Below are 24,210 nucleotides of genomic sequence, written 5' to 3' on the forward strand. Positions count from 1 at the left end.
TGCCTTCATGTATATGCATGGAGACATACTTCGCAAGCCGCGGGCATCACCCATGCGCGCATTGTGTGGTTTGTGCGCGCTGACGTTGTGGCGATAAAAGGAGAAACCGCAGCTTTTCACGCCTTGTTAAAGGGCCAATATGCCGTAATGGCGCTCCTGAACTGCGCTATTACGACTGGGGAGGTCGAGGGAAAATTTCAGAAAAATTATCTCCGTGGGGAAATTTTGAGGGGATTTTCTCCCGGGAGTTAAAATTTACGCAATTAGATGGAATATTTTCCAAGATCGGAAAATTTGAGGCAATATTTTAAAAGGTCGGCATAGTAGACTCGGATATTTTAAAGATAGTTTATTTTGATGCATTAAAAAAATAAAGATTGGATAGTGTGAAGCAAATAACTTTTTGCTAATCTTATGCAAATGATTCTTTAAAAGATCCAGTATTTTGAGACAAATATATTTAAAAGATTTGATATTTTGAAGAAAACATATTTTTTAAAGATCCAGTATTTTGAAGCAAATATATCTGAAAGTTCGGCTATTTTTAGACAAATTATTTTTCGAAAGATCCAGTTTCTTGAGGCAAATATATTTGAAAGATCCAGTTCTTGAGGCAAATAAATATATTTGGAAGATCCAGAGTCTTGAGGCATATATATTTGGAAGATCCAGTTTCTTGAGGCATATATATTTGGAAGATCCAGTTTCTTGAGGCAAATATATTTGAAAGATCCAGTTTCTTGAGGCAAATATATTTGAAAGATCCAGTTTCTTGAGGCAAATATATTTGAAAGATCCAGTTTCTTGAGGCAAATATATTTGAAAGATCCAGTTTCTTGAGGCAAATATATTTGAAAGATCCAGTTTCTTGAGGCAAATAATTTGAAAGATCCATTATCTTGAGGCAAATATATTTGAAAGATCCATTATCTTGAGGCAAATATATTTGAAAGATCCAGTATCTTGAGGCAAATATATTTGAAAGATCCAGTATCTTGAGGCAAATATATTTGAAAGATCCAGTATCTTGAGGCAAATATATTTGAAAGATCCAGTATCTTGAGGCAAATATATTTGAAAGATCCAGTATCTTGAGGCAAGAATATTTGAAAGATCCAGTATTTGAGGCAAGAATATTTGAAAGATCCAGTATCTTGAGGCAAATATATTTGAAAGATTCAGTATCTTGAGGCAAATATATTTGAAAGATCCAGTATCTTGAGGCAAATATATTTGAAAGATCCAGTATCTTGAGGCAAATATATTTGAAAGATCCAGTATCTTGAGGCAAATATATTTGAAAGATCCAGTAACTTGAGGCAAATATATTTGAAAGATCCAGTAACTTGAGGCAAATATATTTGAAAGATCCAGTAACTTGAGGCAAATATATTCGAAAGATCCAGTATCTTGAGGCAAATATATTCGAAAGATCCAGTATCTTGAGGCAAATATATATATTTTTAAGGATTAGGCATTTTGAAGCTATTTTTTTCATAAAGGATCGGAAATATTTAGTCAGTATTTTAGTGTTTTTCCAAGTGTCATGGCTTTTTCAGGAAAATTTTTCGATCTGGAGGTACTTGAAACAAATTTTTGAAGGTTCAGACAAATTTGAAGAGTACTTTATTATACATTTATATAAAGCTCAAGAATAATTCATGGATACTTCGATGATCATGGCGAGGAGGGGAGCCTTTATACACGATGACGGAAATGATGAGAATTTTCTCCGCGTAGATAATAAGAAAGCTACTGAAAAAATGCTACACTGTAGAATTTCCTACAAGTCTACTTTATTTAGAAATGTGTCAGCAAGACTGTTTCAAGGACTATTTGCATTAACCATTTAAACAGTGTTACTTCAACCACTTTTACCAAAAACTAAAATTTCCCTTTTAATGTTTCAAAATTTCCCTCAGGAAAAATGAAAACTCTGTCAGAAAACTTCATCGCCTGTAACTATTATTATTATTAGCATCAGTAGAATTTTTAGTAGTGTTTTCACAGAATTATAGAAAGTTTACGATTTATTGCATGGATGAAAATCAAGGAAGTTTATTGTACACTTTGCCGAAATGTACGAAATGTCGACATTTTTAAAAAGTTTAATATGATAATGGAAACATATTAGTTGTGTCAAGGCCCAAATTTAATATACTGAATTATATTTCAGGTATAAATTGTGCGAAAAACAAAAAAAAAATATTTCGCATTTTATTCGCCTTGACTTTAATATGCGTATGATGCGGATATCTTCAAGTGTCCGTGCAATTTTGATGTTTTTATATTTTACTTTTCACCTCGAATCCTTATCTGCACAGAGGATATTTCCCCCTCATGTGGCAACACTGCTTTTTAATGTTACTGTAGAATCGGAGTTGTTTTTTGTCACGGTAGTATGAGAGCTCGGACACATGCCAATGATTGTAATTGGCTCTTCGATGCGCCTGGTGTGACGTGTTGGAAACATCCCTCCGTTAAGACCAATCACGTTCCCTGTCTTATTCACGAAATAGTGTAGCCATCCGGCCGGGTGAAAAGGGATTTTTTTTAATCAAAGAGGGAATTTTTGGAGACGCAACCCTGGTCGGAGGGGATAAAGAATGCAGGGCTTCACGGATTTCCTCCTGCCGCATGTAATGAGTGCATCGGAATGTGCAATGCAAATCGTGTCGGCTCTTTGCTACCCAGTTCGAGTCGACAGTGACTTTTTTTCCTGTTACAGCTGATCCTGTTCCAGTTTCAAGTCAATCGCCGTGATTTTTAACTCGACAAAAATGTTGACACAAGTGAGCGAGGATCGATTTGAGTAACCATCAGCCCTACAGAAGAATAAATCATTATCAGTGAAGTCATTATTAAAGAATATTCAGTATGCACAGTCCTCCCCCTCCTCTCGAATAAGTTTACATTAGGAACGAACGGGATTCCAGAATGTCGCTACCGGAAAAAAATGCCGTCCCAATCCCGCATTTGGGAAATATTTTCGGAGTTTTCTGGCACCGGTCCTCGTGGTGGAGTGATCAGCACATCGCGCTACGACACCAGGGGTCCCGGGTTCGAATCCCGGCCTGGATATGGTTGTTTGGGAGTGTCCATTCATCAATTTCATCATACCATCACTCATCCCCATCTTCGCCATTAGTCAAAATAAGAATAACACAATAATCAAGTCAAGCCAAGAACCGAGGTGCTATCACAGCTCAGAACGGTTATTTTGACAAAATCCTGTTTCCCTACTGGTTGCTTTGGGGAGGGGTATTTTTAATGTCGGCTCTTGCTAAAGTACTAGGCCTTGTTGGTTGTTTGACAGCGAGTTCCTTCGTAGGTAAACGGGTCAACACAGGGTCACTGTCATAAAGGCGTTTAGAGCGGTCTCACTGTAATAATAAATGTAGAATAAAATTTATTTGTTTTTATTGTTATATATATTTTATTTTGTTATAATAGTAGCCATAAACTAATAATAATAATAATTGTTATTAGTTTTATTATTCGTCTTGTCAATGGCCTGACCCCCCCTTACAATTTTTTTTCCAAACGTCCATTGTAAAACGTACATTATACAGCGAAAAATGCAGGCTCGACCAGGACTCGAACCCGGGTCTAGCATTCCGTGCCATTGCTCTACCACTGAGCTACCGAGCCGGCCTGGATTCGCCTGGTTATTCGCTGTCGCTGTTTTACCTGTGTGGAATCGTCTCTGCAAGTGCTACCACAACGGAATCTGTTGCCTTAAAAAACACTGTACACGTCGACTTTGCCTTGTTCCTCGCAGCGTAGAGATGTCAATTCCTTAAATTAGGCACACACAGGAGATGTACTACGTAGATTTTAGCAATTGCTCTACCACTGAGCAGAACACTATAACCCACACAGATAAAACAGTGACAGCGAAGAATCAGGCGAAGCCAGGCCTGCACGATAGCTCAGTGGTAGAGCAATGGTACGGAATGCCAGAGACCCGGGTTCGAGTCCTGGTGGAGCCTGCATTTTTCGCTGTAAAATCTACGTAGTACATCTCCTGTGTGTGCCTAATTTAAACTAAAGCCGGCGGTTCCAATAATCGTGCCTCATTTCTCGACTCATATGAGAACGTAACCTCAAGATTGTACTCGGCCGTAAACCAACATCTAGTCTTTACCCTAATTTGAATCCACTTGGCCCACAGTGTACACGGGAGTCATCTTTCACGTCTTCTTCTGTTTGCTTTCTCCCCACGCATTTACTTGCTTTTTCTCCCCTCCCCCCCTCGTACATATTTTCCTTTGTCCACTGTACCTACTTGAATTCCCTTCCCGAGCGTCCTTCGCAGCTTAAAAAGGTTGTAAATTCCATAACAAGTGCGGCTTTCCTACCTTTACACAGGTGGAATGCGCCGTCTTGTAATTGGAGTTTGGTGCCGCGCTCTGGGTCGTGATTGGACAAGAGCTGCCCAGGGCGACAGCCGGCGCTGTTTAGGGCAATGATGGATGTACTGGGAACCGGGGTGTATTCAAAGTGAAACGAAAACTGGCAATTTTAGGCTGGTTGTTTAAGGATGTGTTGGAAGCTTTTCACACATTCACGCAGCTTGTCGGCGGTTACGTTATTTGTGCGTAATAGAGTTGATAACTGCGTAATTGGTACCACTCTGCCCTACATGAGGTGGAGTTTTCATTCAATATGACCAAATTCGGTATTATTATGCAATTCTACACTGTATTCCAGTACAGTAACATAAATCGATGAATGATTCCAGTGAGGCGCTCATATTAATTTTACATTTTCTACCTCTTCAATCAATTATAAATACATGGGCACATATATGTGTATATCACCTAGTGATTTTTCCATTAAATTTCATATTTTGATGTTCAAAGAATCCCCGACCCGCACCGCGCCCCCAAGAAGAAATTTCCGTTGTCTGCTTGCTATGCAAGAAGCGGAGTGTCTAATTTCCATGCCGGAAGTTCTAAAATTTTTGCTTTTTTAATTATTATTTTTTTTTGGGGGGGGGGGGCGAGGGAGCGCACCACCGGATGTGCTTTCGTGTTCTTCCGGCATTCATTGTAGATGTAATCCAAAGGCAAATGCTGTCATTTCCAAACGTTCTCCGAAAGACCTGTGGAATGTTCCACACGGCGGTTCGGAGCGGCGCTTTCCGAAAGACTTACGGAACGTTGCTCAAGGCGGTTCGGAGCGGCGCTCTTCGAGAGACTTAGGGATTGTTTCACATGGCGGTTCGGTTCGGAGCGGCGTTCTTCGAAAGTCTTACTGAATGATGGTCCACATGGCGGTTCGGAGCAGCGCTCTTCCAAAGTCTTACGGATTGTTTCACATGGCGGTTGGGTTCGGAGCGGCGCTCTTCGAAAGTCTTGAATGCTCCACATGGCGGTTCCGAGCCGCGCTCTTCGAAAGTCTTACTGAATGCTCCACATGGCGGTTCGGGGCGGAGCTCTTCGGAAGTCTTACGAAATGCTCCACAGTTTCGAGCGCTAGCTGAAATTTAATCCTAGCAGAAGACAATACAAAGCAATATGCACGACTGTGACGTGTTTAGAATGAGCAATAACACTTGCACTTTACTCTTTCAGAAAGATCCACCATCCTCTTCCGTGTCATTTAAGCTTTCATAAACAAAACAATAACCAAGATAATATCATAGCAAATGACTTTTCATGATCTCAAGAACAAACAGTACATGGGACATGACCCGCGCGGAGAATGTACATACCGTCATGTAATCAGTTAAAGGGACATGCTTGTATAGTTTCGGACAAACTTAAAGACACTCGAGCCTTATCTTACTCACAATCTCTACGCCACCACATGTCCCTTCAGTGTTGCCAATTCCTGAAAGGATACCCCCGTGGGTATGTGTAGGCCATACGCCTCGTAGATTGTGAGTAAGATAAGGTCAAAGTTAATTTTTGTCCAGAAATTTCCAGTCCGGAGAATTCAAACTAAACACATTCACATAGAAGACGAGTTTGCATATTCTGTTCGTCAAGAGTCGTAATATTATATTGCGGCTTGTATTTATACATGTTTCTCTTTGATCTGGCAATTGCTTTTTATACTGTAGAAACATTGCAGTGTTTGTGGCATTGTATCTTATTGTACACTATAAGCGACCCAATGTGATGTACACTATTCGACAATAAAAATGGGATACCTACATCCTGAAATACTGGCTTCCCTGCAAGGTGTTATGTGTGTTGCCTAAGTCTAAGGAGCTGGTAGAAGTTGCCATTCAAAATTTGATATTAAAATCCACCTGTCGCCTTAGTTCAGTCCCGACAGTGGCGTATACGGAGTCCAAGGTCTGGGATATCTCACTACGTCACAAGAAATCAGGTTGCCAACTCGTAGGAAATCGGGTTGCCAACTCGTAGGAAATCGGATTGCCAACTCACAAGATATCAGGTTGCCAGAATCACCATCATCTCACTGATATGAAAAATTTATTTACAATTTCTGATCGATTTTCTCCTGTATTTTAATCTCTAGACTTCAGGCTTCGCAGAAAATGCCTAGCTAGCCTAGAATATACGCTCCTGAGTCCCGATTAGCTCCGTCCATCAAGTGGGCTCGAAACAAAGAATCAAACATCAATGAATCTAGTGAAATGTAAGTTGGAAACACTTAGCCGCTGGAATATTGAGGATGTGGGAAAATATATTTCCTACACATGCTGGATGAACTATTAAAGTACTTTTGAACTTCCCGTGTGTTATCTAGGTCTTATTAAATATGTGTAGTTGGAAACCCTTACCTCGTACCCCATTGCATGGGAACTCGTTGACATAAGAGCGCAGTTTCGTTACCAAACTTAACAACGAGAATTACCATTACCACCAGAGGATGCCCGTAATACATAAAATCTTCGGTCTCCAAACACCTCCCGAGATTTCAGGCATTCCATCCCGGCCGGGGGCAATCACGTGACTGCACGGAACGTGACGTCATAAATTACCAGAGCTGCTGGAGTCGGCGGGGTTCGCTCTGTAATTTGTAGCGCGATAAAATGACGGTCTACGGCGTGAGGCTATTCGTCACCGGTTTCCACACATTAGGTGCATGGGCAACCTTGTGGTCACGATACGCTCACGGGGCGTGCGAGGGAGGTTTTGTGTGATGCTCGCGTGTTTTCTTCCCCTCCTCGAGCACACGGCACAAAGGAGATGTTGACGGAAGGGATCACCCCTGGGTGACGGCAATGAAATATCACGTGTTGTATGCATTTTGACAGGCAGATCTGGTTGTTAGGAATGGGCGTGTCCGAATCTGGATATAGGATACAGCGTTTGGGATTCGGGCACAGGAACCGGGGTTTTGGGATTCGGGTACAGGAACCGGGGTTTTGGGATTCGGGTACAGGAACCGGGGTTTTGGGATTAGGGTACAGGAACCGGGGTTTTGGGATTCGGGTACAGGAACCGGGGTTTTGGGATTCGGGTACAGGAACCGGGGTTTTGGGATTAGGGTACAGGAACCGGGGTTTTGGGATTCGGGTACAGGAACCGGGGTTTTGGGATTCGGGTACAGGAACCGGTGTCTTGGGATTCGGGTACAGGAACCGGGGTTTTGGGATTCGGGTACAGGAACCGGGGTTTTGGGATTCGCGTTCAGGAACCGGTGTCTTGGGATTCGGGTAGAGGAACCGGTGTCTTGGGATTCGGGTAGAGGAACCGGTGTCTTGGGATTCGGGTAGAGGAACCGGTGTCTTGGGATTCGGGTAGAGGAACCGGTGTCTTGGGATTCGGGTAGAGGAACCGGTGTCTTGGGATTCGGGTAGAGGAACCGGTGTCTTGGGATTCGGGTACAGGAACCGGGGTTTTGGGATTCGGGTACAGGAACCGGGGTTTTGGGATTCGGGTACAGGAACCGGTGTCTTGGGATTCGGGTACAGGAACCGGGGTTTTGGGATTCGGGTACAGGAACCGGGGTTTTGGGATTCGGGTACAGGAACCGGGGTTTTGGGATTAGGGTACAGGAACCGGGGTTTTGGGATTCGGGTACAGGAACCGGGGTTTTGGGATTCGGGTACAGGAACCGGTGTCTTGGGATTCGGGTACAGGAACCGGGGTTTTGGGATTCGGGTACAGGAACCGGGGTTTTGGGATTCGGGTACAGGAACCGGTGTCTTGGGATTCGGGTACAGGAACCGGGGTTTTGGGATTAGGGTACAGGAACCGGGGTTTTGGGATTCGGGTACAGGAACCGGGGTTTTGGGATTCGGGTACAGGAACCGGTGTCTTGGGATTCGGGTACAGGAACCGGGGTTTTGGGATTCGGGTACAGGAACCGGGGTTTTGGGATTCGCGTTCAGGAACCGGTGTCTTGGGATTCGGGTAGAGGAACCGGTGTCTTGGGATTCGGGTAGAGGAACCGGTGTCTTGGGATTCGGGTAGAGGAACCGGTGTCTTGGGATTCGGGTAGAGGAACCGGTGTCTTGGGATTCGGGTAGAGGAACCGGTGTCTTGGGATTCGGGTAGAGGAACCGGTGTCTTGGGATTCGGGTACAGGAACCGGGGTTTTGGGATTCGGGTACAGGAACCGGGGTTTTGGGATTCGGGTACAGGAACCGGTGTCTTGGGATTCGGGTACAGGAACCGGGGTTTTGGGATTCGGGTACAGGAACCGGGATTTTGGGATTCGGGTACAGGAACCGGTGTCTTGGGATTCGGGTACAGGAACCGGGGTTTTGGGATTCGGGTACAGGAACCGGGGTTTTGGGATTCGCGTTCAGGAACCGGTGTCTTGGGATTCGGGTAGAGGAACCGGTGTCTTGGGATTCGGGTAGAGGAACCGGTGTCTTGGGATTCGGGTAGAGGAACCGGTGTCTTGGGATTCGGGTAGAGGAACCGGTGTCTTGGGATTCGGGTAGAGGAACCGGTGTCTTGGGATTCGGGTAGAGGAACCGGTGTCTTGGGATTCGGGTAGAGGAACCGGTGTCTTGGGATTCGGGTAGAGGAACCGGTGTCTTGGGATTCGGGTAGAGGAACCGGTGTCTTGGGATTCGGGTACAGGAACCGGGGTTTTGGGATTCGGGTACAGGAACCGGGGTTTTGGGATTCGGGTACAGGAACCGGTGTCTTGGGATTCGGGTACAGGAACCGGGGTTTTGGGATTCGGGTACAGGAACCGGGGTTTTGGGATTCGCGTTCAGGAACCGGTGTCTTGGGATTCGGGTAGAGGAACCGGTGTCTTGGGATTCGGGTACAGGAACCGGTGTCTTGGGATTCGGGTACAGGAACCGGGGTTTTGGGATTAGGGTACAGGAACCGGGGTTTTGGGATTCGCGTTCAGGAACCGGTGTCTTGGGATTCGGGTAGAGGAACCGGTGTCTTGGGATTCGGGTAGAGGAACCGGTGTCTTGGGATTCGGGTAGAGGAACCGGTGTCTTGGGATTCGGGTAGAGGAACCGGTGTCTTGGGATTCGGGTAGAGGAACCGGTGTCTTGGGATTCGGGTAGAGGAACCGGTGTCTTGGGATTCGGGTACAGGAACCGGGGTTTTGGGATTCGGGTACAGGAACCGGGGTTTTGGGATTCGGGTACAGGAACCGGTGTCTTGGGATTCGGGTACAGGAACCGGGGTTTTGGGATTCGGGTACAGGAACCGGGGTTTTGGGATTCGGGTACAGGAACCGGTGTCTTGGGATTCGGGTACAGGAACCGGGGTTTTGGGATTCGGGTACAGGAACCGGGGTTTTGGGATTCGCGTTCAGGAACCGGTGTCTTGGGATTCGGGTAGAGGAACCGGTGTCTTGGGATTCGGGTAGAGGAACCGGTGTCTTGGGATTCGGGTAGAGGAACCGGTGTCTTGGGATTCGGGTAGAGGAACCGGTGTCTTGGGATTCGGGTAGAGGAACCGGTGTCTTGGGATTCGGGTAGAGGAACCGGTGTCTTGGGATTCGGGTAGAGGAACCGGTGTCTTGGGATTCGGGTAGAGGAACCGGTGTCTTGGGATTCGGGTAGAGGAACCGGTGTCTTGGGATTCGGGTAGAGGAACCGGTGTCTTGGGATTCGGGTACAGGAACCGGGGTTTTGGGATTCGGGTACAGGAACCGGGGTTTTGGGATTCGGGTACAGGAACCGGTGTCTTGGGATTCGGGTACAGGAACCGGGGTTTTGGGATTCGGGTACAGGAACCGGGGTTTTGGGATTCGCGTTCAGGAACCGGTGTCTTGGGATTCGGGTAGAGGAACCGGTGTCTTGGGATTCGGGTAGAGGAACCGGTGTCTTGGGATTCGGGTAGAGGAACCGGTGTCTTGGGATTCGGGTATAGGAACCGGTGTCTTGGGATTCGGGTATAGGAACCGGGGTCTTGGGATCCGAGTGCGGTAATCAGGGTCTTGGGATCCGAGTGCGGAAAACGGGTGTTTTGGGACACGGTTTTGGAAACCGGGGTTTGCGATCCGGATACAGGGACCAGGGTTTTGGATCCGAGTACAGTGACCGGGATTTGGGACACGGGTCTTGAACTGATCTTCAAGTTAACCAAGTGTGCTTCCCTGGTTGCGTAGCGACTAATCCTCGTTGTAATCAAGGTACTCGGGGTTCGATTCACAGTGGAAGCCTATTGGGCAGTGGTTCGGATATCACTTTAAATTGTGGTTCCAGTCCCCCAATAGTCTACCTCAACTTGTCCTGAGTTTCTGACAGTTAATCCTAGAGTTGGTATAGAGACCCATTCGAGACTTGGCAGTGCCTCGGTCTCATTTCGACGCTACGAACACTCGAGAAAATTGATTTTTTTCCTGCATGTATGCAACCCACGCGCCACAGAACCACAGTTGCCTCTAAGGAACATACTTTGCAGTTAATATGAGTAAAATATGAAACTTATCTGCTTTCAGGTAAGATATCCGTTTGATATGCCCAAGAATTTGCGCAGTAAATTTGGTTAAGTTCTTTAAGATCACACAAAATCTGGAACGAGATCGAGAGTCTCGAACATCAAGTCTCGGTCTTGTCTCGATTGTTACAAGACGGTCTCTGTAACATCCGTAATTAACTCTACTCCCTTGTAATCAAGGCCTCTCTGTTCCATTCGTGAGTTCACTTGGATCGCCTATCAAACTGCAACCCAGTTGCAAACAAAAAAACTTCGCGCGTATATTGCTGTTTATGTCTACGTTGCTTGTGCAAACGCAGTTTGGCCATGTAAACTAAAAGTGAATTTTATTCTATTTCTGCAGTGCGTTACTGGCAAGACGGACAAAAGTTTCAAGCGAGTCTTGTTCTACGATTTCGTCCTTTTCGTTACTTTTCCAGGAAACGCTGCCTATTCCCCCCTCTCCCCTTTTTAAAGCAAGGGACGGAACCGTGAGAAACAAAAAAAGAAGGGAAAAGATTGTTTAGGAATTTTTTCCAGCGCGATGGCAACACTGTGCATTCAGAAACCTACAGAACCCTGTTGTTTTCAGGCCTACCCCACTGTCGTTTGTCCCCCTCCCCGCTTATTCTTGCTAGTTTTCTCCATAGTTTCGTTGTGTCGCTCCTTCCTTTCCTAAAGCTTTAACAATTTCCTCCCCCCTCTCCTTGCCTCGCGCCTCCCCTCCACTTGCGAGTTTCATTCATGAGTACGGACGGCGTTGCCATGTTTACATCTACTCCCACTGTCTGGGTTGTTGCCGTGGAGAAAGGAGAAATTAGAATCTGTTGCCCGAGCTCAGCTGAGACGAAGTTCGTGGTGGCATTCCAGACGAATTGATCAGGGTTGCCAGCAGCTGCGATGTTATGTGATTTTACGATTTTGAAAAAAAAAAACCCTCTTATTAACAAATAAAACTAAAACAGTTCGTCTTGTGTACGTTTGTCAGTGTAGACTGTCAATATCTCACGAAATTCGTGAGCTATAAAAATTGCAGGTTGTAGACTGGACCTACAGTTTAAAGTTGGATCCGAACCACTGTGCCATGTGCGTCCACAGGGTATCGAGCCTGGGACCCCTTGATTACAAGACGACGACGTTACCACTACGCCATCGGAGAAACCCATACATATTATTGCTACATTGATTTATTTACTGAACAATCATTTTATACTGAAACTGTTAACAGTAACAAAAGCAACGATAACAAGATAATACAAGATGACACAGAAAAAAAGTAACACATACTTGGTTACAGAATGTCGGAAACTGTTCTGGCAAGATAATGTCGAGATTTGTTGGTGTAGAGAATAATAGATTGGAATAGATTCTTATAGAAGTGCGGGAGCCTATAGAAAAAGCGCATTATATCAAGCGACTGCAAACCAAAGAACCTCGGCCAGAAGCCTTAGCGCATCTTCCCCTCCATCCGTTCAACTCGGGCCATAGGGAAGCCTGCTCCACTCTCCCTCTCCTCTCCATGCGCGAGTACGATGCACAGGACACGTTCTGCGCAGGTCCTTTTGGCTGTGGTCCCACTATAAAGAGGACAGTTTTGTAATAAAATAGTGAATGAAAGGGCTTGACAACATTGCTGGTTGGTCGTGTCAGTTCTCCAAGATTAAATTCATTAATTAGAAATTCGGTTTTACTTTTCCCATTGATAATTTTATGCAAAAAAAAAGTTAATGAATGATGCTGGAGTTCCCGATGTGAATTACAAATATGGATATCTTGAGTGCTTTTTTTTTTGTTTAATAACACGCAATCGTTGGAGTGGGTCAAATCATTTGGATAACCCTACGCACAATGTGTACAAATGACGCACACATTGCAGTAATGTATGTGTAATGCAGTTAAAAATACAGCTTTGTAACATTCCTGAAATATAATGAAAATGGGGGGGGGGTACAAAATGTAGCAAAACCTGGACTCAAGCTGTGTTTCGTGTCCATCTGTTGAAGGGGTGGGGGGAGTAAGGGTAGGTACTACTGACAGTTTATTATTTTCTGGGGGAAAAAAACATTTTATAACTATGCCCGCCACTTTGCTCTGTTGGCATATGTAACGTGAAACCAAATGTTCCACTGTCTTTTAGCTAAGTATTAGACGCCAAAGATTAGTTAGTTCATTTGCTTTGGAGAAGAAAGAACCCTTCTGTTACCGTTGTGTTCTTTTTCCATCCACTGTAAGAACTAACTTGTGTAAACAAAACTACATGAGAAATTGTTTCTCTCCATGTGATAGTTCTGGCGTTTTCCTGCTTATGAATAGTTGTAGCTCTACAACTCATAATGTAAGTCCCTCAACTTAAATACAGCAGTGTTGCCACAATCTCAGGTCAACATTTCCCTTTTTGAACTATTTTGTCTCTTCACTTAAAGAAATATTATAATAATAATAATATAATTAGTAGGAGTAGTATTTCCTTTGGCCATTACCTAATCACATGCTTGTCAGGCTCATCGATTCCTGGGCAGACGTCCCAGGTTCGAACCCTGGTCAGGCATCCGTTAATGGTTCATCTTTATAGTTGTTTTTATCCCAAGATGCAAAGTACAATAAACAAGACAGAAATACGTCTGAATGGATATAGGCTTACACTTAAAGGAGCAGAAATTAGAGGGAACAGAAAAAAGACTAATATGAAACTGGAATGTAATATAATCTGTACAAATAATGAGCCTGATGTCTTCAAATTTCCCTTCATAGAATTTCTCTTTTTCCTTTTGGCTTAAAATTAGGTCCTAATTTCCCTGCAAAATGGGAAATTTTCCTTCATGTGGCAACACTGCAAAACGGCAGCTGTGTTGAATGGTGTTGCTTTATCACCCACATTATACATACCTACGCGCATGATTCCTGCGCAGCTTCCATTGGAATAACCAATAGGGTTTCTCAGAAGCCACTGACTTCGTGCTCACGGCGGACAGAGAATAGTTCTCTTCCTGTGGGCGAGAGCTGGTCACACGCAGTTCTTCCCCCAATAAACAGAAAATGGGTCATTCAGTGGTAACTAATGAGATGTGTCAAAAGAAAGCATTAAATTTCTGTGGCGCTGAGATTATTGACGGTCCCTAGAGTTCTCTTCAGCTACGGACAGAGGGTGGTTTCTGAAGCATTTGACGGGGTAAAAGCTGGATTTCCGGAACTAACCCTATTCTGCTCGTGGAAAAACCTCCCAAACTTCCTGTGGGGCTTCTGGGGAAACTTCGGAAGAAAAATATACTTCAATTGACACAGCCTGTTAGTTAATTGAACTATAATTATTTTCTTTCGAAATTTTCGAAAAGTTTTCTAACTAGTCTTCGGCTGCCGTACCAACCGGTGTCAGTTCACAGTGCGGAACGGTTTTTCTGACAAACTCCTGTTTCCCTGCTGGCTGTTTCGGGGAGGACGGATTTTATGGTTGCCGCTTCTTGCCCAAGCGGTAGGTCTAATTGGTTGTTTGACCGCGAGTTCTTCAGTAGGTAAACGCAGCAACAGACGTGAATGTCATAATGACGGTCTCCGCGCCGGATCCTAGACCGTTGCGGCTATAACTCTAGCATTCTTAAACGCGAAGGTTTATGGCTGCAGCAACACAAACCTTCCATCTGTCCCTATCCTGGGCAAGATCAATCCAATCTTTTCCCTCCCTAACGATTTCCTTTAGGTCCATCTCAACGGTGTCCCTCCATCTTTGTTTTGGTCTTTCTACAGGCCTCTTACCATCAGGTTTCTCAACAAGAATTCTGTAAACTCTTCTTTCCTCTCCCATTCGTGTCACATGGCCTTCCCACGTAAGTCGTCTTGATTTAATTATTCTAATAATATCTGGACATGAATACAAATTATATAGTTCTAAAATATGTAACCTCCACCACAGTATATTATACTTCAATTCTGTAGAAAATTTTCTCAACATGTCAATGTGATTGCGCAATCTGGCTAGCGAGTCTACCAGAAGTGTAGAACGTGAGCGGGAAGGTTAGCGATAGGTGCTGGGTTGAGATGACGTCAGCGGCTCGCTTGTTGATTGGATGCTTCTGGAGTTATGACTCGCTGCCAAGCTGCAAATACAGAACAACCATGGACGTTACGGAAATAATCTCTCTCTATCGATACACACAGAGCAGCTCGCAAGTTTATATTGTGTCGGTCTTCCATCCATCTTTGAGAAAAGAAATATGTAGTTTTATCCGCACCCTCCCAATGCTCACCTCTCAAATTTACTGCAATAGAAAATCAACGGAAAAAAATTTTTTTTAATAAACTTCCAAACTTCTGTTGGCTTCAACATTTTATATTGTAATTGAACAGAATTGTAAATTATTATTTTTATCTATTCTTTTCCTTTTGTAAGAATTAATTGGTATGTTCATATTTATACAATTATTAGCCTTGTATGAGACTTACCCTGTTTCAGTGTAAAATTAACCTTATTATATTCTTATTTGTTTTAGGGCCTCCCCGATGGCGTAGTGGTAACGTCGTCGTCTTGTAATCAAGGTGTCCCCGGTTCGATACCCGGTGGAGGCACATGGCACAGTGGTTCGGATTCCACTTTAAACTGTAGCTCCAGTCCTGATTAGCCTTCCTGTGCATAAAGTGGACTTAAAACAATCAATCAAACATATTTGTTTTAATAGTATTTCAAGAACGGAATTTTTATGGTGATATGCTTCAATTTCTTACGCCATGCATACCTAATGGGAAGTTAAAGAAATGCAACTTCAGATTTTTTTCGGTACATCAATATCAACTTTTTGATTTTAGGTTTTGGGGCAATTTCGAACTTATTTAATATTTTCAGGGGAAAAACAAATTTATAAGTTAATTGGTTTGTGCTCAATATTGATACTTTCATTTTGTTATAGTTTAAAAAGGATATGTACTAAATTCCATGGCGAAACAGTCCTCTAAGGGCCAGAGGAGCTTTTTCAGTAGGTTTCTATGAAACCACGTGATCGGCGCATAGTCCCATCGCCGCTGTTTTCTAGCTTTCGAGACCGGAGCCCGCTACTTCTTTTTAAGTAGCTCCCAAATTGTCCTCGATACGCTTGATCACCGCCGAAATATTTTAGAGTGCTCCTACCGTGAATCGAACCCGGGACCGCTCGCACCAAAGGCGAGAGCGCTAACCATTTGGCTAGGTAGGGCCTCTAAAAGTTATATACGGTATATTTCCAAAATTTTGACAATTGTTTTTTCAATGCCGCAAAATGTAAGAAATATATGACGTTTCATTTAAAATATCGTACTAATTATTTTAAATAAAATCACCAGTTGCCGAATAGTTCGGTGAAACTAGAATAAAATGTTAAAAAAGAAGTCGTGTCTTTTCATGAGGAAGACAATGAGATTAGTACGACACCCTTCTGTTACGTGTTGAGTTCACTCCATTCTTCCGAGGTGAACTATGCATCTTGGTTAGGTGTTGGTACGGGAGCGAAGAATGGTTCGTCCACTCGAGTCGGAATAGCAGCATACCCGTCGATGCATAACTGAAGAGACGGCCGCGTAATGCGATTATGGTTCCGCAATGGGGAAGCGCTTTTCATCATTATCATCCTCCGACGCGCCTCATTGAGCGCGTGGAAGCTGATGAACCCGGCTCTTCTTCGTCGCCCCGCTTCGGTGATCAATGGAAGCAGGCCGGCGACGTGAGGAACTCACTTCAAGGTGCATTAGAAGAGTTCTTCGTCCTCCTACCGTTCTATACCTGTCTTTACGAAAGTTGAAGCATGAAGACTGTGTTGTGTTGAAATCTGCAAGCGCGCTGTCCTGTGACGCTGAGGTCGTCCGAATCGAAGGCTCCCGTGTAGTACAGTTGCCACTTTTCCCGCCAGGTGTCAGTTCAAAACGTTACCCACCGCGCTCTGGGACACAGGCGCACAATACGAATCAGAAGGCTGACATCAAGCAAGCATCCACCTATTTATTACTTATTTAAAATGTTGCAGGTGATTTCTTTGCAATTGTTCTAAACATTATTTATTTACTTCTTTTTTATGTGGCGGAGATTAAGGTTCATGACCTGTCGTATCCTCAAATACAGTGTCATCGATAAAATATCTAAATAGCACTAGATCGTCTCGTCTATCCAACGAACTTATTCAAAGTGAAACTTGCAATATGGCTACCAAGCGCAGCGCTACAGCAAGTTGCACGTGTCGCACTTTCCACATCTCCCCTCCAACCCCATCCATGATGCGGATTCGGACTACAACAGTATGCGGGGATTCCAGGGTTGGATCGGTGCTTTAGGTGGGGTAGCAGCTGTGGATTCGGACTGCGAGATGGAAGTAGCCGGACTGAAGCCTCAATGCCACAGTGCCTTCTCGTGAAAGCTCTTTTTCTTTACGGATCGTATCGAGATGAAACCTCAGAAAAGATTTTTCTCGTTTTCGGTCTTGTCTCAAGATACATATTATGCCAGTTCATCATCCTTCAATTGCAGTACAGTGCTATTTCTGGCATTTATTCGAACATATTTCAAAATGTATTGTATTTTAAAATTTCTTTGAGGACAGCATTTGTATCATTGACCCAGAGTGGGGTTGTTCGTGAAAATCATTAGGCCTAACTCCAGTGGCGGATACAGAAGTTACAGTAGGAAGGAGCGAATTTCAGTCGGGTTACTCACCTCACTGAGATTAAATTCTAACCCACACCTGGAGCATTGTTTTATGGTTCTGTTAGGAACCTTTTGTGGTCAAATAATAAAAAAAAAAAAAGTCCTGGTCTGGAATAGATGGTTATTATCGCATGTCGTTATTATCATAATTCCTCCCATTTGTCACGGTAAATTGAACTATCAGATATGGGCATTCAAATGAATAAACAAATTATCAATGAATCCCATTTTACAGTGGTTTCACGTTCGATTCCCTTTTGAAGCATCTTGCAGTTTGATTCGGACCCAAATTTAACTTACAGGTCCAGTTCCGATTAGCCTATCATGAGCAAAAAGCGGGCTTAAAAAAATGCATAATAATACACTCCTAAACAAATTTGGGATATTATGCAACGTCCTCCAGTTGGACACCAGTCGTCACAAAGATAGTTCACTACTCCTTTAGTCGGGTACATGAGAATCTTTGCAAATCATCAGGGTTTGCTGGGTAGAAAAGAAACACAACACAGTATTCAAAGTTAAAGGCAGTTTTATAATCACCTGTATTTCCTATCGTATGTGGACTTACAAGCAAGGTACAGATTTGCTTACATTTCTGCCTGAAAAGGAACAATTCTATAGCATATTAAATCACATCACAATCACTAAACACACTTGCATATATAATTAACGTTGGGCAAGACAAACGTAAATACACGAAAGTTTCTGTACTTAATTATTATTTCCGAGTATAGCCAGAATGAAACGAAAATAATTAACAAATTACACTATTCGGGCATTCCATTAACCGTTACTACGTTTCTGTTGATTTCTCACCTTCACCTGTTTTCTAACAGTCTGTCGTCAGGTGAAAAACATTCAGGCGGGTTCACTTCCTCTGCTGAGATGAGAACGTCAACACGAACAGATTATGACGTATTTCTAAACATATACATAAGTTCCAACCACAAGTATCAATCTAACTATAGTTGTCTGTGACAGCTTGCACATTATTTGAAGTAACAAACATTTTTAAAAATCTTCTTACAAATATAAAACCTTAAACTCTCAGGTTCGTTACAATTATTACATTAGACAATAGGTGATAGGCACGGTGGCATATGTCGGCGAAAAGACGAGAAGGTCCACCAGACAGATACCAAGGGTTGTTGCATTCCAAGGCCGTGTCTATCAACTATTATCTAACGTAAAAATATTCCTACCTTTTTGTGAGGAGTGTATATAAAAAAATTGGCAGTTGGGAGGGGCGATCGCCCTTATTGTCCCCCCCCCCCTGTGGATTCGTTCCTACCAAACTCTCCTATCAAGACCTCTTTAAGTGTGAAGTGCCTGTTAAAGAAAATCGCTGTACATACAGTACTTTGTATCGCTCATAATCAAAACCAAATTTCACTTAATTCATATTCATAACGGATGCGGAAGAGAAGGGTCGCAGGTGTCGGTATACCGTTACTGCAGAATATTCAACAGTGTTTGTATTGGTGAAATCATTCATGACCTTAGACAGTGTTTGAATCGAGAAGCAGAAGGGAGTTCCCTCATTTGGTTTCTCTTCTGGCTCTAACTCATGTTCTAAATTAGCTTCCAAACGAGAATATGTGTTAGTTATAGCATCCAAGGACAGATTTAGAGGGATCAAGAGGCTCTGGGTGCGCCCTTCCTCCGGCCCCATCCGAAAAAGTTCGTGTTAATCAGAAATCTGCGAACAAATTTGTTGCTTTAGTGCAGTGGTCTTCAACCTGCTATCTTTACTTTAGCGACCCGCTAAAGCTTTCAATGAAACAACGAAAACAGTGCGATCCAAAGACTGAAAGTGATTGGATGTCGAAGATGCTCCACGTAGCATGTAAGTGGAACTTATCGTATTGCATTGTAATACTGAATTAAGGGAGAAATATAACAATCTGTACGTGATGGAGTTTTATTCCAAATATGTGAGGTTGTCAGAATTCCCTTTTCCATATAATCATCAGGCGCGGCGCCTGATAATGTTCGCATGATCACGTGAACACTCATGTATATGTCTTAAATTACGTACATATTAAATGCACACAGACACATACGTATATTTATTCGAAGAAATACTATGTTTGATGTACGAGTATATACACACAATTTAATCTGACAAGACTTCTTTCACGTCTGATAACTTTTTTAGATAGTTGGTAACACTGACTCCCACGGTGTTCCACGGAGGGCGCTGAACACAATTGCTGTGCGTGTTGCATAGAGCTGACAGCTAAGGGGCTGTAGGCCACTATACCCGGAAGATGTTCACTTCGCTGTGTGAACACTGATGCAAGCGAAAATATTTCTTACATTCGGCACCAGAGTGCAGCATATACAAGGCATGTCTAGGGGGACTCGAAAAGGTCTGTGCCACATAGTTGCAAACTTTAGCGATAATTCGCTAAACCTGGAGGACTTTAAGGGGGAGAGAGAGACAATTTCCCCTAGGTCCTTCTTGTATTACTTCAAATATAGCGTGATTTTGGGAGGAAATTGTTGAAAATAAATTGAACTGTTATTCTCACTTTTTCAATTGAATATGAAGATACAAGGGAGAGGAGTAAATCTGCGTTCAGTACAAAAACATTATTGTGAACACTCGTATGCGAACCGCACGCGACGCCACTGATAATCAAGCGCTGTTCATAGCATCTCAATTCGGTACCATCTTTGTCTGCAAACAGCTCTTCCCCAAAATGAAAAATGTGAAATCGAAGTTGTGGAATCTACTAACGGACACACACCTTGAAAACTTGTCTGCGAGTAGCATCATCCAACTTCAAGGCGAATATTGCCATCCTAGTGAAGAAAAAAACAATCACAGTCCTCTCATTGAAACGGTAAATGACAATTCTTGTGTATGAATGGTTAACATGCTTTTTCTAAACAAAATAACAGTTTTGTTTCATTATGGTTATTTGTTGTGTTGAAATGCCTAACTCTGCAGCTACCACTGCTTCTGTGACCGTGCCTGGAACAGTGCGACCCGTCAGCCCCTTGTGAAAATAGCCCGCTATAGGATAAACATTGAAGACCACTGCTCTAGCGTGTCTGTTTAATAATGTAATAGCCAAATAAACTATATAAAAAGTTAACTTTAAATTTTCGCGAAACTGACGCACGCGATATAACCCTGAAACTAACAGCGTTTTCATTACCCAGTACTTATTAATTTTTCTATTTATCTTGACATTAGTTGCTTTTCATAGAACAGCTGTATTTATATTTAAAATGCAATAAAAGCGGATAAACTAGCAACAAACCAAAAGTGCAAAATAGTATTTTCTGACCTTCCCGGTAAAGGGAAATTGACTACGTTGAAGAAATAATGTTTTAGCAACTTCCGAATTCTGAAAATTACATTAAAATCCTCGATCTAGACATAGCTCTAAAATAAACTCAAAATCCGAGAAGAAGAAATCTCCCGGCGTTGACACATTTTTTTTCAATTAACACTGACCTTAGCTAATTTATTACAGCTGTTTTAGTAACCTCTTGCCTTCGCGTGACGACCTGTGTTGACAGTTTATCGTCTCTTTGTCGCCAAGGGATAGCCAAGTTTCCAAGATTCCTGGCTCCAAAAGCGATGCATGAAATTTTGCAAGTGTCTATCGGCACGTGTTGTGCAGCTTATCAGAGATGGAATGTGTGTGTCCTAACCATAGTGGCATCCGTGACATGTAACCACCGTATGGAATAGAGAGCGAATTAGCAATTGAAGACCGAAAACTCTATTATATATCTCCGAATCACGATTTGATAGGATAGTGAAGAACTTCAGTAATGGCCTGGAAAAACATGAAATATTTGGGAATTGAACTTACATTGTTAGAAGTTACACACGGGTGTTCTTTGTTTCTCTTCAACAATTTTATCTTGATTGATTGGGTTGATTTTACTTCGCTTTTCTGTCACTTTTGTCTAATCGCTAAGATGATGAGTAATGATATGATGAAATTGATGAAGGGACACTCACAAGGAACATCCATGCCAAACCGGGTTTCGAACCCGGGACCGATAGCGTCGCACTGCGCTGTTAACCACTCCGCCACGGAGGCCGCTCAATTTCATCTTGTATCACTCATTCTCATCTTCGCAATTAACTAAAACTGACAGAAAATCGAAGAAAAATAAACCAAATCAGTCACTGAAATTTAAATTTGAAGATTTTATCTTACCTAAAGATAAATAAGAATTTACGTATACCATAAAATGTATTAAAAAGAAAGATGAATCGTTTCCACTGTGTCTATTAAGTATATTTTAACATTGACAACACTGCTGCAAGAAAAACGCAAAATGCTATCACCGTCGAGCATTTAAACTTTTAAGTGCGCCTCTCTCACTATATACGTCAACTACAATGATGAATGCCTAGAATCAGTAACCCCTCAACGCGCAGTGCTAACCATTACACCACTGAGAGCGTCTATACTTGTAAACTTGCATCAATAACATTGTCGAACATCCTAATAGATGCATTATCCCGCCACGCTTAACCGCAATGCGGGTCACCTGTTCTCAAGGATGAAACTGCCATTTAACCTTTTAATGCAAAAAGTTGAAAGAAAAATTGAGTGTTATGGTAAATCGAAATTGTAAATAACTAACTATTCATTTTACTAGCTATAAAGCTAGTTATTGGAACGAGAGTAGAAAATATATGCTGAACATTTTACAGTAATTACTTAAAGTTCTAAACAGGCGTCCAACTAATAAAGGACATAAATATCTTAATTTTTACAGTATATTTTATCCTAGATAAATCGTTATATACTGTCCAGTAATCACAAAGAAAAGGTCGTTATATGGTAAGATATCGACTGAATTGTAGTTGTTCGTGGTTGTTAATTCATCAATCCCCACTTCGCCAGTGGGCCCGGGTTGAATCCCGATCTGCTCATGGATGTTTGTGAGTATCCATTCATCAATTTCATCATATCATCACTCATCCCCATTAGCCAAAAGTGGCACAAAAAGCGAAGTAAAATAAAGCAAATCAATAATAATAATAACCAATCCCCACTTAGGATGCAGGATCTCTGCGACAAATCGAAAGATGATATCGGTAACTTGGGTTGCTAATTTTTTAATAAACAAAAACAATATCTATGTATCTTTCATGCATATTCTATATATATTTCTTTACTCTTCCAGTTTTGGAATCAATATTCCTTTTCGTTGTGTCCCATTTTGTATTACTAAAATTGAGCTGTCATAAATGTACAATGTACTACTTCGACTGTTGCTAAATTATTTTGGTCTAATTTCAATTAACCAATTTAAGGACGGGTAAATAGAGATACCATGTCTTGCCCTGCCTATGGTACAACACGTGGTTATATATATATATATATATATATATATATATATATATCAAATATTGCTTCTTGAACCAATTATCCATACTTGTTTGTTAGTTTGCACCATCTTTAGATGTAAAAAATGGTTCAGTAAAAAAAATTGTTTGAAAAAATGGCCTGTCTTAGCCCACGCTTCCATACATAAAATACAATGCCAATACTTCCTCTGAACTTTTTGCTAGTTTGTACTTTCTCGAGTTGTAGAAGAGAAATATGTTTACCACCAATATTCCTGATTGGATGCTTAATACAAGAGTGTTCGCAATATTTTTGTAATTGTATCTTGAAATACAGGATTTAAAGTTTTCAAGTATTATGGTGTAATAATAACTAATATAATATTAATGAACATTGAATGATGAATTTGGTTTATATTACTTCACTTTTCTACCACTTTTGGCTAATCGCGAAGATGAGGATGAGTGATGATATGATGAAATTGATGAAACGACACTCGCAAGGAACCCGTACCCAGTCCGGGTTTCGAACACAGACCCCTGGGTCGAAGCATGCTGTAATAACCACTCTGCCACGGAGGCCAGTTTTTAATGAAAATTATAATGTATAGTAATAAGTACAATTATTATGTGGGCTATTATTATTTACATTAAACATTACTCCAATGTTTAGAACACGTACACAACACTTATTCGTCTTTTACTTTCTCTCTTCCAGGAGCTTATGGAACCGTCTATAAGGCAAAAGACTTGGCTAGCGATCAGATAGTGGCCCTGAAGAAGGTTCGACTGCCGTTAACGGAAGATGGCGTCCCCATGTCCACGATTAGGGAAATTTCTCTGCTCAAACAGCTGGACCAGTACGAACATCCTAACATTGTCAGGTAAGTGATGAGATTTGCATTTTGAACCCAGTCGTACAAAAGTATTCTGTTTTTGCGACATCACATAATTATTAGGTCCGAGCCCATACCAGATACTCTTACCGATGCGATGCTTTACAATTTCAAGAATTAAAAGTTGTTCAAATGTTGATTAATATTAGTGGATGAGTATTTCATTCCAATTTAACATAGTTTTGCTATTAATGTTCAAATCACATCAGAATATAAAAGTACTTGTTATGTAATTTCAAAGTTTTTTTCCGCATAATATTGGTACAAAATTAATGGAAATTCAAATTTGGAATAACTTCCAGGATAATTATACTTAGCGAAAGTGTCGCACAGCATTTTTGCGGACCCCACAAATAGTCAAAATGCATGGAAAGTACCGATGCCCTACATATTATTAATATTCTTTAACTTTTGTTACTTAAATGCAGCGGCGTCGCGTGCGGTTCGTATGCGAGTGTTCACAATAACGTTTTTGTACTGAATGCATATTTACTCCTCTCC

General features: G+C 42.2%; 1 protein-coding gene across 7 annotated transcripts in view; it reads left to right on the forward strand.

The window, feature by feature from the left end:
- Positions 1–24,210, forward strand: part of Cdk4 (Cyclin-dependent kinase 4) — a 260,158-nt gene that overhangs the window by 139,682 nt on the left and 96,266 nt on the right. For all 7 annotated transcript variants that reach the window (XM_083142442.1, XM_083142443.1, XM_083142445.1 and 4 more), the window contains one exon: positions 23,532–23,697. In XM_083142442.1, coding sequence (XP_082998568.1) covers positions 23,532–23,697 — 166 coding nt within the window. The remainder of the gene's footprint in view (positions 1–23,531; positions 23,698–24,210) is intronic.

This window comes from Lepisma saccharinum, chromosome 21 (genome assembly GCF_977018435.1).
Source record: "Lepisma saccharinum chromosome 21, izLepSacc3.1, whole genome shotgun sequence".
NCBI classification, from domain to species: Eukaryota; Metazoa; Arthropoda; class Insecta; order Zygentoma; family Lepismatidae; genus Lepisma; species Lepisma saccharinum.